Raw genomic sequence first — 18,345 nt, 5'->3', positions numbered from 1 at the left:
TGTAGGAACAATGAAAAACCTAATTTGGTACAAAACAAAAGAAGACACTCAGATGCTTTAGTTTACTACAGTGTTTCTCTCTCTCTATTGTTCCATATTCAAGCCAAAGCTTGTAATAATAATGCTGCTACGAGGCTCAGCAGACTTTTTACTTGCTCAGTAATGCAGAGAGGGTATTTTTGTTTGAAGCAAATGTTAGTATCGATACCATCTATTAATGCTGGAGGGACGGCCAATCATTATTTTCTGATGTTCACTTTAAGAATGTCTGTAAGTTTTTTTTTTTCATATTTGATATGGATGAGAGGCTGCAGTAACACGGTCACAATCCCTGTAAGTACCTCAGACAACCTCTTAGTATTGTTTTTGCATTTATTCAAATGCTAATAGTTTGGGAGCAAGGGAAAAGAATGAACATCGCCCTTGCACTTTAATGAGGATAGCAGACTTAGCAGAGGTAAAAATGGGGATAAATCTGTTGAAAACAACCGCTCTGTATTAGTTACTGACTTCTACAGGGACTGTTATGCCACTTAAATATGTCTCCTCTGCTAATTGAAATAGATGGCAGACTATTATGTGCATTTCATAATGTAACACTAGAGACTTTATCACTCCATTAAAAAAAAAAGTAGTCTGTGGTCCTACACTTTCCTGAGAGACTGTCGTTGTCGACTTTGTTTGGCAGATGATGTCGAGCAGCCTACTTAGTCTATCCTACTTGACTGCCTAGTAGGCCAAATTCACATCTATCTGTCTAAAAGTCTGCCGTCATATTGCGTCGCATCCTGTCAGGCATCTGGTATTGTCTAACACTCTTCAGGCTTCCTGGCAGCAGCCCGCTTTTTGCTTAGCTTCCTGGGAGGCTTAACATGTCATTCTGCAGCCCACGTGTATGTCTAGCAGCATGTATCACTTTGTACCTGCTGCCTATGAGGAGTCAATGATGAAATGTACTCTGGCAGACTCAAACTCCCCCATTTTTAATATGTAAGCAATGGCAGAATATCACTGACGTATGTTTTTTTTTTAATAAAGTTACATATAAAGTACAAAGACATGTTAAAATACTGTTTATATAAGGAGGCTTTTCAAATTTCTATATCATATAAAGCTTTCTAACACACCACATGCACAAATAAGAAACTTTTTATCAATCAGTTACAGTTTTTTTTTAGTTTCCTTGGCAAAATATCAAGATTACAGCCTTTTTATTGTCTAAAAGCTCCCATGTGAAGCAGTCGGCTTGCTGTTGGCTCATTACAAAAGGAGAGTTGTTGGCAACTCATCACTCCTTCTCAGGGAACAAAAGCCCCACAGGTAATAGTAGAAGCTGGTAGTGTTAATGTTACGGTGGAAGTTTTCTTGATGTAATTAATTCAAATCAATTAGTATATTTCTTAACAAGGTCTCAAATGTCCCAGCATTCTCACACTTACCTCAGCTGTTCATGTCTCATGTCTCATGCTCTCTTGCTTCTCAAACAAATCTCACACCACAGTTTAAATCAACATTTACAATACACCGATGTTCAATCAAGCAAAGTGAGTATGATGGGAGACCAAACTGGGTCGTAGGCACACTGGAAAGACTATATTCTTTTATCTCTCTTCTCTTGCTAATGTTTATACATATGATATGACACTTTCTGAATATCCACCCACATTTCATTACTCAAGTTGTATTCACTTCAGATATTGATCTAAGTTGATGAGATGAGCTATACGCTGTGACAGCTTGAGCTTCACATGCAAACAAATACTCTTTAATTCAGCAAACTAAAATTAGATCGCTACTTGCTGATATTCAGCCCGATGATTTGCACCATAATATTTAAAAGCAAACATTATATATAAAGTATGAAATACTTTTGAGAGAAGAGATAATAGGAAAAGCAGATGTGAATAATGAATAAAAGAAGGAAAAGGAGGGATGAAGGTAGAAGAAACAACAAATGTCCAGAGTTAAAGGAAGACTCTCTTTACATTTGACCAATTTACAAAAAGTACTATTCCATGAACTTTGTATTTTTCAAAATAGTAATGAACCGAACATTAATTGTCATGCTACATCACTGAATTACTCTGCTCAATGTCTGATTCGGTATGAAATGAGATAAGATAGAAGATAATAATTCCATTCAGTATTAGACAAAATATTCCATCAGTGTTTATAAATATAAAATGTTTACAATATAAAACTAGCTGTGGTTTGAGACAACTTGAAAAATGTGACAGTGACAGCAAGTGTAAGAATGAAGTTAGATTAAGAAATGTACTATATATTTAGGCCAGTGAAGGTATTCCTGTGAAAGCGACTCTTGATGAGGCTCCACTTGTTATGAACACAGAGGAGGGACCCAAACGAGAGGCTGATGGCAGGGAATGGGGGTCAGCAGGGTTGAATGAAGATAATTGAGGAGTGTGGCTGAATGGGTATGAGGGAAGGCGTTGCAGGAGGGGGGTATCTTGGAAGCTTGGAAGTTGTTGACAGGCAGACGGACAAGCAGGAGGACAGGCAGGCGAGTAATGATCCTGGAACACAAGAGAAACAAGTTGACATGCCAGTCACGAGGAATATAAAATGAGTTGGCCTTGAATCGTAACTACCACTGTAGTGGAAACAACAATCTGATGAAGAGTGGGTGAAGAGCCGCAGTAGATGTACTGCAAGCTGATGAACTGATGAGAGGCAAGTGAGCAGACTGGGAGAAGTGATGAGCCAATTGCAGACAGGTGTGCGGGATGAGCGGAGTCATGCCCACACCGACACACACACACACACACACACACACACAAGACATAAACACAGAGAGACACAGATAGGGGAGCACTGAGAACACAGGGAAGGGGATACATGAGGAAACACTGGTGAATCTTCTGGTACCGTAACACCACTCCCTCTCTCTTTTCCTCTCTCCCGCTCGCATCTTTTTCACTCTTAACTCTACTAAAAATTGGCAATGTCTTCAAATATAAAGATAAAATACAATGTCATAATTCAGTTCATCAAGATACAGATCAGAATCTAGTCATAGACTGCTCTGATGCAGGCATGACATCCCCACCATGGGCTAAGTGAAGCTGTAGTCCTCTAGCAGAAGGTTTAAATAGATGAGCGGCTACAATATTTTGTCATAGTAATGTCTTCTAGTACTGGTTCTTTGGAGAATTAATATTCCTATGTGTGAAAGTGCTCTCCCTCCCTGTGGTTTATTATGGATGAGGGGGTACTGTATGGTTGTCATAACTCTGCTTTATCTACAGCCAGCAGTCAGACAGCCCCACTGAGGGGGAGTTCACAGTTCATAATTGATCATCCTTCCTTTCCCCATCTCCTTCGTTCTGCTCAGGATGAGTGGATGAGGATGAGGAGGAGGAGAAATAATACAGGGAGACTCATGGCTTCTCTTTCTGTCTTTCTCTTAAGTTTGGAGGATAACTCCATGAACCCCTTCATGCTCTTTTGCATGCTATCATTCTCCATCTTCCTTGCGGTTCACACTCTTTTTCCGTTATTCTATTTCTCTCTATTCATTTCTGCCTCTTTGTCTCGCAATAGAACAAGGGCATGGTAATGAGATGAGAGGAGATTAGGCTTTATCGTCATTTTGGCTCTTAAATACTGTATATCACTGCATGATATCCTGTGAAAACCATGTAACTCAAATTTTGAGGATTTTCATGCTTTGAATATAACTGAAGGATATGGGCCTCTATAAGAACATTCTGCAAACTGTGGGTTCATGAAACCCTTTTAAAAACCCGTTTTACAAAACTCAAAAATGTATGGTGGCCATTGACAAAGTAACGCTGTTTTTGTAGTCCTTGGAAACATATTGAAGATACAAAGTGACAGTTTTTTTATGCTGCAGTCTTAGCTAAGTTGTCATAAAGAACATTATTTACAACAACAGAAGTACTTGCAGAGGGAGAGTGAGTGAACAGTTGTACACACTCTGTGCACAGCTGGAAGTTGCCCAGTATGACTGCAGCCATCTAAGTCTACTGTTGTTGCTAAGCGGCTCCCCTGGAGCTGTTGGATATTTTGTGTCTTGTTCAAGGCAAGTTTGACACATCTACTATCCAGATCTCCCTACATGGTCTTGGGATCTGAATCAGAAAACTTTTTGATCACATTTTTGTCTTCCCCTTCCTCTTGCAGATTTTTTTTAACAGCTTAATTTTTGTCTTTTCGCCTGACTCTCTAATCCATTGCTATCATAATGTACTGTCTCACTGCATGCACGCTTGTCAAAGATTCTCCCTCATTAACTTGTATTTAACATTTCATGTGTTTGCTCTTAGTTTCATTTTACCACACTCTTCCTCTATCATCTTTCTACACCCACCATTGCTCTATGTCTCTCTCCATATATGATATAATATAGAATGTGAGGCACCTTTAGCCACATTTACAACTCATACCATCACCGGGTTCTTTCCCTTTGTCTCACATGCAACGGTTCATGCTGTGCAACTCCCATCATTCTGACCTCTCTCTTCCTTGTGCCCTTTTGCTATGTGCAAAAAGCACACAGATGAGAGACAGAAAAGAGTCAAAGTGAGAGGAAGAGAGGGCAACTGAAATGATGAGATGCACTTTTCCAGATTTATTTTGTTTTGTTTTTCAAAACTTTGAACCTTTGAATGAGAAAAAAACAGTGATTTTGATTTCTCATAGGGAAGTGGAGCTGAGAGGTTGAGCAGAGGAGTATAGTGGGAGGAGCAGAAAGGGTCAAAGACTAAATAAAAACAGTGTTATCTCCTCAAGAGAAGAAGGGATTTGGTGTCTCTAGTGGAGTTGGGAAGGGGCTGTGGGGAGAAAGAGCAGAGGACAAAGTAAAGGGTCAGGGAAAAGGTGCCAAAAAGAATCGAGGGTGAGGGATGTTTTTTTTGCTTTTGACTCTCATTTTCAAATAAAACACTGAAGATGAGGGTTTTGTGCTCTTGGGAAATGGAGGGATGGGAGGAGAGGTGATAGGTTGAGGTTGATGGGGACCAAAACTTCAAGCTTATGGAATAAACAACTCATGATTCACTCCAGATATGAGCTGCAGGGCGTTCTGGGGGTTACAACTTAACCACAGCTTCTGGTTCCACATATTTAGACTTGGTGTGCACTCAGCCATCCTCATGACTGAATGATTTTGTAATTCATTGTTTAGCTTGAAAGGAGATTTGGATTGATGACAATGGATTAACAATGACATGATGCTTCTTTTTGTTAAAATTTTGATTAGGACTGATTGACTGAGTAGGTCACAGAAAACTACACAGACTTGACACTTAGTAGAGTGTGATGATAGATTTTCTCAAGCAAACAATTCATTATTTCATGATTGTTTTCAAGATCGAATACAATTATTTGGTTTAAATGTCATATGAGAGTGCACAGGATGTTTAATTCGGTCATATTTTAATGCTTTGATTGAAGAAGCCCATGATAAGTTGACACTAAGTGGCCTGAAGCAAGTTACAGGAGAAGTGAAACTTATGACCAGAGAAAATTGAAAATATGAGGTGAATGTCACCTCTGCACCAGTAACGTCTTCCTCCCAGGGACCCCCCCTGTGTATGTATGTGTGTATGTACGTGTCACATTCATTTAGTCTCAGCTGTTAAAAGGCTAACAGCTTTTAGAGCATGCCACCACTGAAAGTCATACTGGCTAAAGTCGGCTCAGTTTATCCTTAGAGAGACAGAGATGAAGAGGTAAACAGAAAGTTACAAAGGAAGAAAGATGGACGAACGCCTGTTGAGAGGAAAAAATCTTAAAATGATCTTTTCCCTTTAAGTTTTAGTGTGTCTGTTTGTGTTTGCGTTTGCATGCCGGTGAATTGGTGCATCTATATTTGTGTGAGTTTGATCCTTTGAGTGGAGCACTCCGGATAATTCTTGCCTGCCGATGTTTCTTTGCATGCCCTTGACTGCCCGCTGTGAATCTTAATTCTCTTTTGGCGCACAGATCTGCTTTTTTAGCAATTTTCAGCACTTTCTCCCTGTCCGGCATCTTTTTGTTGGCTTTGTAATTCAGTCCCCTTCAGGGTTTTTGTGTAGGCAACTGTTTGTGATTTTTGCCACGTTTTACCCCCGAAAAGCCAGCAAATAGATTTCTTACTTATTCTGTTTAGAAAGTGGATACTTCAGAGCACAGGGCATTCATACAATGTTAAACCTGTTAAATTATTTCAAACCTCCTCTAAAGCATAAATATCCATTTATTCTGTTTTTATATTTTCTTAATAATTTATATCAGTTGTAGATCGTGAACTCTCAGATGACTCTCCGTATTTCAAAAAAATCCAAATTAACAGAAGAGGAAAGCAAAATCTTTGAAATGAACTGTGATTGTCTCTGTTTTGAATCTCAACACTGACATCCTTTATTAAAAATGCTCTAAACATCATAAAGTTAATTTAAAAATAAAATACAATTTTGCCATATAGCACAGGGCCATATAGCAGCCGAATTAATGCAAATGAATACAACTATACCAATGAAGCCTGTATAATACTACCTCTAATCACCATTGATCACATCCTGTGAGGACTCACAGGTCTTAATGAACCTTAATTACATTCAATTAAATTCCACTGAGATTAGTCAATGAACCAGTGCTACCTATAATATTATTCCTCACTAATATGAAGTGTGTGTGATGGCTTGTTTATTCTTGTGCATGGTCTGCAGGCAGAACCCCATCCATCCTGTCAAGCAGGCTGCCATGTTCAAATGAAACAGAATCAAAGGGATTTTACGTGATTGGAAGGCTTAAAAACAATCTCATAAAAACATATGCACACAAACACACACAGATTTACATGTAAACTAGCATGTGCACACATGGCACAATCAAACACACACAAATGCAGGCAATCACTGCACACGCATACAAAGAAAGCAAAGTTGGTGGCAGTGTTACCTCCACCAGGGACGATAAACGTCAGTTCTCATCTCATCACCGCGTGACCCTCTGCACTTGCGGATGAATGGAGATCCATGGACGGAGAGAGGGAGAGAGAGATTGTGTCCTAGGGCTAAAATTAGCAATGATTTCTCCCCCAAGGTTTTGCAAGGACATGTAGAGTACGTGCAAACACAAATGTATGCACACAACAAGCACACACAAACACACACACATACACATTTTTTACTCTGCTCTCTCCCTCTTTCCATCTGCTGACATGTAACTTTCATATTTAATAACTATTTTCGCAGATGATAACAATGTTTTTCACTGCTGGTGTGGTGAAAATGGAAAAAAATAAAGCATATAAAACAAAGCCTAAACCACTTAAAGTATGTGACTTGAATATGAATGGCAAAAATTCAATTTTTAAAAGGAGCTTTATGGAGTGGTACCCATGGAGTTTTTTTGTTGTGGTTATACTTCTTTGTAATTTTCCTGTCAAGAGTGTTGACTGTAGGTCATCAGCAACAAAATGTGACTTAATGGAGTTGGTGATATGGATTTTCTAATCTCTTTGTTGCTTATTTCCCACTCTCTCCTTTTCTGTATCCCCATCTTTCCTCCACCCATCCAATCTTCTCTTTCCATCCTCTCAGGAGATTTCAGACTACGACTTGCAGGAGTTGGTCATGAAATCAATTGGTCGGCTGACTCTGGTGCGCCAGACGTTCCCCATGCCCCAGAATACATCTCAGCGCTGTGTCAAACACAACCACAGGATTAACACTTCCCTCTGTGACCCCAAGAACCCCAAGGCTCAGCAGCTAGAGGTGAGTTGGTTTGGTGATTTGTCCATAATGCTGGTCGGTTATTTTCAAGAAATCCAGTCAAGATATCAGTTTTATGTTCAAAACCAGCATAAGTGTCACACTGAAAGTAATTCTATTGATGGCGGCCACATACAGTTTACCATGTGTGTATTTAGTGGCTAATAAGATAGTGCTGTGCCATGAAATCATTTTGATCTTAAAAGTATAGCAGGAAGAAGGTTGGAGAACGCTGAGGGATCTAAGTGGGTTGTACAGTAGGTAGATAAAAAGAAATGACAAAATCAAATGACGCAATGAACCTTAATTACACCCATCAATGAATTCAGTGTCAGAGGTGAAAGGATTGCCCGATGTTCCAAATGTCATTTATTCTCTCTCTTCGACCTACATATTGTACCATTCACCTTGATTGTCTCAAAAGATATATATATAATAAGAATGTTTCTCGCTGCAGTGCACTTACAGTTAGCTGAAAAACTGCTCACTTTACGCCAAAATGCCTCAGTCGATAACATCAGTGCTAGCGAAATATCTAATATATAAGCTACTTTGGAGAGTAATTGACTGAGGATGATCTGAAAAAGAAAATAAACTAAATAAGACTACATGACATCATGACATTAGTCAATCATTTCTTCTTCATGAGGCAAAGTGTGATGTCCAGTGGGGAATATAGACTGTAATTAATCAGTTGACAGCCAACAGCAATGTTTCGCAACTGTACCCCCAATGAAAAAGAAAAAAAAAAAGAAAAAAAAACAGCGCTCAAATTCCCATTTCATTTTATTTAAACACTGCTCTATGGGTTTCATTTCAAAATATTTTAAAAACTCAAAGTGCCAAACTAATTATGTATTTAAAAGCTGCTCTAGTGCTCCATTTCTGTCTTTTAAACTGCTCCCAGTGTTTTAGTTTGACATTTCAACATGTCTCCTGATCCAAAATGTTCCTATTACACCAGGCTCACTGATTTGACATTGTCACAGCTTGTGCCTGTGAGGCTTTTTACCTGGATCATTAATCATTTGGGGAAAAGTTGGCTCCCATCCTTATGAGTGTTTATACACCACACAATTCATCATGTGGTATGGTCATGGAAAACACAGTGACTTTTTTTTTTCCTCCATTTTCACGTTTTCTTTACTTATGGTGTTTTTTTTTTCTTTAATATTTCCCCTAGGGTGGCAATATGTATGCAATTATTATCCCTTTTTGTGTGTATGTGAGTCATCAAGCTGCCATCAAATAGAGCGAAGAAAAGGGAACACACTCTTATTTATCTGTCAGGACAAGAATATTAAATTGAATTAATGTGCTGTTGATTTATGTGGATGCAAAAGACCCTGGGGGAACACATTTGATGAAAGTTAGAAATATGTTGAAAACAGAAATGTGGTCTTAATGTCTATGTGGATGTCTCCTTTTCAAGTCCCAAGAAAGTTCCTTTTTGGGCTTTTGCCCAATGAAAGTAAGACAATATTTGTTGCTAGACCTTGCATACATATACTCTTATTTGTTTTTAATGAAATAAAATAAAATGATTATATAAAATCAACAAAAGGTAAAAAAAAATCAGCTCAATATCGTAAAGGTTGCTCAATGCCTAGATTTGGTTTTAGTCTTGCCATTGGTTATGTATAGCACCTCTGTAATGCAGAGATATCCAGGAGGCCTCCACTCATTGAATAATGTACATAAATAAGACTTTCCTCGCGTGTCCTAAGATGATTAGAGTGCTTATCAAGTGTAAAAAGCTATTATTATGAATCAAGCTGGTCCAATGTATTCATAATATTGTAAGGAATTCGTGCACTCAAATAGTATTATGATTTTAAGGGGGAATTATGAATTATTATTGTGCACCACTCAATTATGAAATTATTCATCCAGTGACATAATTCATACTAGAGTATGTATAATAATAGGGAAATAGTCTTCCTTATTGGTCACTCAAGAGAGGTCAATTAGAATTATGGTTGTTATTAATCTTAATTATGATTTTGTAAGAGTATACTGGTAAGGTCTTTTAAGGTTTAATGACTGAGATGCAAGCACACGAAAACACCAACAAGTTCACTTTTAGTTACATACACATTTATTACTAATACTACAGCTACAAGTACTAAACACTACAACTACAACATTTCACAAACAAGACCCAAGAGAGAAAGGGGAAACTGGTGCACAGGGCTATGGCTGGTGAATGATTGAAATGAATGATGCAGAGCTATCTATTGTGTAGTTTGTATGAGAGACCTGATAAACAGATGAGATGACTGTTACCTGATAAGCAGTGAGTCAAATCAATGGAACAGCTTAGTTCTGAGTTGACACTTGAAATTAGAAATTATGAAAGCACCAGTTTAAGCAAGTTAATGAAGGTTTTGTAGAAATACTTGCATGCTCCCTTGGGTGGCTTCTTGCGGAGGATGGAGTTCGATGTGTTGGGGTGAGAAGCTGGAGTCTGGATCTTGTAATAATGGGTAAGTCGGCCGGTCCAGATTTGAAAAGTTCCCATTGGAAGAGAGCTCCTGGTTTCGGCTCTTCTAGTTTTGATTCTTAACTCATGACTCTAGATTTTGAGGTTTCACCTCCTATGGTTCTGAATCATATCTTCAGACTAGCAAAGAGCAAGTATTCCACTGCCATGGCAAAAGGCAAGAAGACAAAGATAACAGCAAGAAAAAGGGAAAAAAGCAAACTGTTTCTCAGATAAGAGATCATTGTAAAGTTTCGGTCTGTCTGTCAAGAAGATGCATCCTGGCCAATCACAGGGATTGCAGAGTTCTGGGGGAGCAGAGTTAGTCCCCTGCTGTCCATGTATAGACAGGTTCAACTCCTGAATGATGTCACTCTTTTAATCAAAATTTTTAGTCTTATAACAATTGCATGATTTCAAATTGTGCATCTTTTATAATACCTTTATCGTTTTGAGAGTGAAACAAGCAGAGTGGTAAATACGACTGTAGTGTTATAAAAGATAATGGAATTATGTTAGTAGTACAATTCCTAGCTCAAAGGCAGTGGAATAAATGTCCAACTAAGCAAAAAAAATATTGTTATGTACATGCACATACTAATTACACTATATTAATTGTCCGTAGACAAAATGTTCATGGGTTGTCAGTCCTTTGTTCTCTTCGGTCTTTGCAAACGGCATCAGAGTGTGTGCGTGGGTGTGTGTGTGGGTGGGTGAGTGGTTGAATCTGAGAGTGAGAGAGGGAATGAGGAAGGCGAGAGAAAGACAGAGAGAGAGAGAGAGAGACAGACAGAGGAAGCAGATCAGCTCAGCGGTCAGAGAGCGGCCCAGAAGCCCAATTTCACACTGCACTGAAGCACATCAACTCAGGCTGACCACACAAGCACACACACATACACACATATAATATTCGCTTGGAGTGCAGAACCCACTGATCATTCAAGCTCCCCAAAGAGCGGTAGATTTTCACTTTAATTTTTGAAGAAAAAGCAATAGGCACCAAGACAGACAGAATGATAGATGGACAAAGACAGCAAGTAAAAGACAAAACTGTGAAAGCAGAGATACTTCGCAAGAAAGTGAGAGAAAAAGTTAGATGTCAGATAAACTTGACACTATAGTTTTTCTTTTGTCCTATCTGCCTGTCAGTAAACTATTTGACAAGCAACAAGGAACATACTATTCTTTGCTGTCTTATCACTCATATAATCTTTTTTTTTTTGTTATACAGTGAAAAACTGCTATGGTCATGTTCCCACTTGGTTTGCTTACATTTTAGAATAGCGTGTTGGAAGGAGAATGACAGATTGAACAACCCTCAGACATAGTTGAATGTACTGTAAAAGTACTGAATTCCACCTCTTTCTTGTTGGAAAAAAATGTGCAAAAGTTTTTCTTCCTTATATATTCTTGAAGAATGAAATATTACAGATGAGCCAAACCTGAGACTAAACTTTTGTTCCATGCTTACTTGGAATAATTTGCAAAGGGCAATATCTTAATTAGAATGGTTATATGGCTTGAAATATTATGATTCAACTAATAACCTTGTTAAAATTTACTTATTTGATCAGTCTACCATAACCACTGCACTGAACTTGGTTTTGAGCTTTGTAAATACTGTAGAACATCTGCATTTGGGATTACTGAATGGTAACCTTCACAATATGAAAAAGCCAAAATCAAATGCTGAAGGGACTTCCAGGTTTGTTAACAGGATTGTTCTTACTCCGATCATATCTGATCAGGTCTTCTTCTGGAGACCTTAGGTGCACCGGAAGAAGATAATTACTTTTTTTTTTTTTTAAAAATAGACAGACTATTTCCTTAATTATTATTTTTTTCAAGTATGGATGTGTGTTCCTGTTGACTGCTTAGGAAAAAGGATCATTGTGGAGGTTTAGGCAGTACCTCATATATAACATAAAACTGACTGACATATAATGTGCTGGATGCTCAGAGGTACGTGGTCCTCAAGGCCAGTGGACTGAGCCCACAGTTCCCCTCCAAAAGACAGTCTAGTCTCACAAAAACTTAAATTAATGGTGTGTTGTGGTGCTCCTCATTAACTTGTCGAAAATAAGTAGATTTATTACCAGGATGATGGCCTCAATTGGCCACCAAAGTGTAAACCTGTGAAGAAAACTTCAGCACATGATGGACTTAAATGTAGCAGATGCGGTTAATGGTAAATATACCTACTGAATATAATTTCCATTTTCCTATAATGCTCTGAAATAAACAAGACAAGGTCATGTCTGGGCTTATCCTGCAGAAGCAGTTTCTTTTCACCTGAAATATGTTATGATCATGTGACATTTCCCAGCTTTGCGTGTTGACAATTATCTCAATAATGGTCCTTTAAACAGTTTACTAATGTACTACAGTATGAATTATGTGGATACTGGGGGCTTCAGAGGACCTTCAACCTTCAAATTTGAGTAAAATGAGGCTGCAATTCAGCAGTTGGAGGAACCTTTGCAATGGGACAGACCGTATCGGCTCATTGTGACATTTTATGTCTATGGAGATTTCCGAGGATCCAGTCCCTGAATTGGGACACAGCTAATGATGCCTCTGAACCTGGATGGACAGAGTTTTTTTTCCCTTCAGTAAACATGCATAAATGTCATCAGTGTACTGTCAGTATTAGAGTGGTAATTAGATAACATTTTCTACATTACGAAGTAGCCAGATTAGCTACAGGGACAAATGGAGTATATTTACAAATGAACTCATTAGCCATTGTAGTTAGAACTGTCTATGTTAGTAGAAATGCTGCGATTATGATTTATGTACTGCGTGTGCTGGTGTGTGTTTCATCTGTTTAAAAATATATGTCCAGGGCCATGTGTGTGTTAATTTGAGATTACACATCACTTGCATATGTGTGTGTGTGTATGTGTGTGCGTGCACAGAAACATGCCTGTTGTAGTAAATCTATTTATTATATTCTCATTAACATGTAGACCAGAGGTTCAGTAAATCACACAACGATCGATCATAGACTGAATAAACTCCTCTCTTTCTCTTTCTCCCCCCTTGCTATCTTATTATGTGGTGCCAAATACCCATCAATACATTTTAATTAATGTCATCCTTAAAGCTTTTCTTGTGTGTGAGTGGGCATCTGTGGGTGTGAGTGGAAATGTGCATAATTTGAGCGAAAATCAGAGGCATGTTTTAGGCGAAATTACTAATGTAATGCACCAGAGGGGCATACAAACATACCACATATTAACGGATAAAGAAACAGGCAAATATAGAAGGGACAGAGACAAGCTGCAAAGTAAAATAAGAGGTTGTAAGTTTTTATTTTTTAATCAAGGTACTGATGGAGATGTCTGCAAGTGAAGTATTTAATTTTCATAGCATTCTAGCAAGAAAAGGTTTGGCCCGTTTCTCCCATGTACTACTAATGCCTGCAGGTCTGTACTACGCTAGCTTGCACAGCTTCATAAGCAGAAGAGAAACAAGAACTAGACTAACTCCAAAACTAAACCACATGAAAGCATGAAATTGGTCATTTGGACCTCATGAGAGTGTAATTTGAATGCATTGTTACAAGTTGTGTATTTTAGCAAATCCCTCACAAAACATTTTCAACAAAAGCAAAATTGTGTGTTTCAACTAATATTGTCTCATATTTACCTTTGTTCCTTTTTGTTGTTTGCTTCTTTCTTTCTCTCTGTAGATCACCAACCGCTACATTTATGATACTGTGTTGCTGCTGGCCAATACGTTCCACAGAAAGTTGGAAGACAGGAAGTGGCACAGCATGGCCAGCCTGAGCTGCATCAGGAAAAACTCCAAACCATGGCAGGGAGGCAAGAGCATGCTGGATACTGTCAAAAAGGTAGGGCAACACACAGTAAAACACACACACACACACACACACACACACACACACACACACACACACACACTTTTTCAGCTACGTATGCAAGTGTGCAGACTTAGATGCTCTGGCACATACACATGAGCACACACACAGACCAGGTGCCTGTTCCAATAAGCAGACTTTCTGGGGTAACTGCTCACAAAACCTGAAAAACCTTCAAATCTGACAATTAGGCTGATGTGAAAGGGCTGCTCTGAGAATTATTCACCAAAGTGATCCAGATAATTCATGGAGACAGTTTTAATTGTCCCCTGACCAGTGTTGGGCACATAGTCTGTGTATAGTAGTGTAAACATTTTATATGGTTGTAAGAAACACAAACTGAATTACACTAAACAATCCACAGTGAAATCCTTCCCAGTCCCTGATTTATATTTGAAATGCTGTTGATATCTTCATGACCTTAAGTCACCTGACTTTAATCTCAGTTTGTGTATCATCCATCTGTTTCATCAGCCTCCTGTAGAGCCTTACCACAAAGTGATGAGTGAAGGTGTGTGGGTGCCAGTTTGAAAACAGTTTATAAATACTTTGTATCAAAACTTACAGTTTTTTTAAAAACGTATTCACAATATATCTGCTAAAATGAAGTCTTGACTCACAGCAGAAAAGCACCTTTGTCTAAGTTTGAATGTCACTGTCATTCATTGACATTGACTGAGGTGAGGATCCGTAGCTGAAAGCAAAAAATTATGCCCATCCCCTAACCCAACTACAATGTGCAAGCACAATCTCAGATTTATTCCTATTTTTATGTGTCTCATGTGTATCTTTTAGCAGTAGAAAAATGCATTTTTCACACTTTTGATTTAGGGAGCATGTATTTGCATTTCAAGACATTGTGCTCATTACACGAAATTTTGAAGACTAGGCACTATTGTTCCTTGGCTGAGACACTGTAGTTGAAACAGCAGGATCCAGTCACTGCTAAATTCATTTATACAATGCCATCTCTTGGTATGACTAAAATCTCCTCCAGGGATGAAGAATGACATGGAAGAGGCTCTAAATATGTACACAGTTTTTGTATTGTTCTAATCACACCGAGATCCCATTTTTGTTCATTACTTCAACTTAAAGTTTCCAAGTTCCTGTCTACACTTAGTTGACTTCACTAACCATGCTTCAGTCGTCAAGTTTTCCTCAGTTCCTGAATAGCTGACTTTTGGGAGATAGAGGAGTTCATCCTGCAGCTGTGATTTTATGAATCTCTGCATTTCATCTTGAGTTTAGACTGGGTTTGGCAACTCTTTCATCACTGTTAAATCCAATTGGATCAATGCCCTCTGTTTTGATATCAATAAAAAAAACTACTCCAGGGGTGGCAGTTTGACTGAATGATGAAGCCAAGTGAAATGCTAATTTGGGATTAGTGTCAGACAATAATAAATGCGGCGCAATGGCTTTCATATCTATCTCTGCATTTCACCTTGAGATCAGGCTAGGTTTTGGCAACACTTTCATCAGCCAGCCCCGGCTGTTAAACCAACCCTGATGGCTGTCTCAAAAGAGCTAAAAGAGCCCAAAGCAGTAATAGAGTTTAGTTCAACAGCCTGGAATCAGTTCCAGTTTACAGTGTATCGGCAGCGTGCTTTACTTACTTGCGTATGCCTGTGCGTTTAATCAGCGTTTTGGTATGTGGGGCCATTATGGTAATGATAAATACTAATTTTCAGCTGTTGACGAAGAGCTCTACTGATGTTTTGTGTTTGTTGAAAAATTCAGAGTAGGGGATAAAATCCAGCAGCTGAAACTGCTGTTTCACTGATCTTCTGTGTATGAGCTGTTGGGGAACGACATGTGTTGCACTACTCCTGCCATTAGTTGCTATATTATCCACCCTTGAGACTCGGTGATTCAAACAGTTAGGTTTAGGATTCATTTTAAATTTGTATTGATCACTTTTAAGGCACAGTAAGTCCTGCAATGCAGCCCAATATCCTCAAGCAGTTGCCCATGAGGCTGTCTCAAAGTCTAAGCTTAAATCTATAAGAGTTATTAGTGCTGTTATTGTAACACACGGACTCATTCACTTTCATTTTACTTTTCAGAAGCTTTCAAACATCAAAAACAAGTACACCTTCATGTCCTCTTCCGTATTCATTTCCCTGCCTTTCACTCATTGTCTGGGCCCCAGTGGCATATCCTTTATATCAGGTGTGTGAGGGAGCTGGAAAGCATCCTCCTCACTAGTGTGAAAAAACACACACACGATCGTTGACTGTGTAAAGTTCAGCAAAACAGACTTATACAGGAAGTTCATTTTTGTTATGTTGCGCTTCTATTTCGGGAACCCCTACTTATCACTCTCTCTTTGAGGTGTACTTCTGTGTTTTCATGGTGTGCACATGTCAGAATTCAGCCACAGGACTCCAGCAGATGTCGATTACCTTGTTAGGCTGAACCAAGAAGTCGAGGAAGAGAGAGGGGAGTGGGTAGAGGGTTTTTTTGGTGAAGTTTGGCTTTTGCGTAGTATTTTTCCAGTTTATTATCCATTTTATTTAATCTGTATTAGGCAATAGTCATTTGTACTTTGTATTAGTAAGGTTAAATTGTAATTATATATTTGTATATGTATATTTATATTTATATTTATATTTAAATGTATTGTGCGGGTGTCCATGTGCTCTTCACTGCATAGCTAATAGTGCTGGTAGAGACTGTAGGTATATATGCCAAGTGGAAAAGCAGTGTATTGTGTCAGAGAGAGGGGGGTCAGGTTGGGTTTCACCTCTACTGCTGGAATCTGCACTTATGAGACTGCTTTTGTTGTCCACCAGCCTGCTATTGTTGTTTGTGAGAGTTGTGGAACTTTTGTAACTTTTATGACTTATTTCTCCATCATGCTGGCTTTCATTGTGTTTGTAGGGGTTCACCAACATCAAAACCTTGCAGGGTGCAATTAAAAGAAAGATAATTGTTGTGAATGTATTGTGCCAATACTGAGCTGCCAGCATTAATTACCTGAATAATTATGAAAGGCAATGAACAGTATCTGAGTGGGTTTCACCCCCATCCAGCTTGCAAGGAAGCAAATAAACACGTATTTTATTGAGGGTAAGGGTGTGTGTGGTTATCCCAGTGGAATAAAATAATAGAATACAGTAACAATTTATTTGTGTGTCAATATAGAATAATAAACCAAATAGCACATTAACATCTTATACACACTTATGAACTGCATCATATACAGTATATACTCATAAAGGCAATAATTTTCTCCCCTTTATTTCTATACATGTCAACACATACGCACATGTAAGGCATACGCACGCATACACACATATATGCACATGCATGTGTGTGTTTAGACAGATAATTCTTAGAACCTAACACAGAGTTAAACACACAAAAGTATGTCTGAATGTTTCAGCTGAGGGCTGTTACCACTGTGTAATTTAGCAAGAAACTAGAGGAAGGTGGTTGAACTGCCTGTGATCAGTCATTTGAACCTTAAAGGTGATAAAAATGTCAACATTTACAGTCGACGTTTACAGTGTTTCTGCTGCCACTAAGAGGCCAAATGACCAGTAAATGTAGATTTAAAGCATGCGGCAACTACCATCGTTTGATGCTGAAGCCAATGCGGAGGTACCTTAAAGTGCAATACCATGGACGGCCTCTAGATGCTGCCTCCAAAAAAATCCCTGGCTCCAGCTGACTCCAATTCAAAAGGCATAAACTTCTCTCTAGAAATACTAAGTCAATAATTTTTTTAATGAGTGATTGTGGTCTCAATCGCTAAATTCAGGCCCTCCAATAAGTGTGCTGGTGGTCATTTTGGAATTTATTGCTCCAAAAATAAGATTTGAAGACTTGATATCTTGATATGACTTGATGATATCTGCCACGTGGGCGTTGATTTACAGCCATGACTGAACGTTCGATAACCTGCTGCTTTCCCTGGCTTTCAGTCATGACTTTGAAAATCTTTTAGATAACACTAAGCTAAGCACTCGTCTCTCCAGCTCCGTGAAGCTGAATATTTAGCTGATTTTGACAAAAACTCAACTCTCGCAAGATTTCAGAATGAGACTTCTCCTTGAGTGAGACTTGGTTAGACATAATAAGAAAACAGACCAGATCAAGCAAAAGGTGAAGAAAAAATGTTTTATTTCTCTGTATGGTCCTTTCCAAAATGTTGTCAGATACATAATACCAATCTGAGCCTGTCACTGGCAAAAACAAGATACTCCTTATTTGGAAGGTCCTGGCTCCAAACG

The 18,345-nt window shown here is 38.6% G+C and overlaps 1 protein-coding gene across 2 annotated transcripts in view; it reads left to right on the top strand.

Moving 5' to 3' along the window:
* grid2 (glutamate receptor, ionotropic, delta 2) overlaps positions 1-18,345 on the top strand; it is a 554,413-nt gene that overhangs the window by 373,440 nt on the left and 162,628 nt on the right. For both annotated transcript variants that reach the window (XM_042421919.1, XM_042421920.1), the window contains 2 exons: positions 7,569-7,742; positions 13,916-14,077. In XM_042421919.1, the coding sequence (XP_042277853.1) occupies positions 7,569-7,742; positions 13,916-14,077 (336 nt within the window). The remainder of the gene's footprint in view (positions 1-7,568; positions 7,743-13,915; positions 14,078-18,345) is intronic.

Source organism: Thunnus maccoyii, chromosome 9, assembly GCF_910596095.1.
Source record: "Thunnus maccoyii chromosome 9, fThuMac1.1, whole genome shotgun sequence".
NCBI classification, from domain to species: Eukaryota; Metazoa; Chordata; class Actinopteri; order Scombriformes; family Scombridae; genus Thunnus; species Thunnus maccoyii.
The sequence above is the reverse complement of the archived record's forward strand: the minus strand, read 5'-3'. Positions and strand labels throughout refer to the sequence as shown.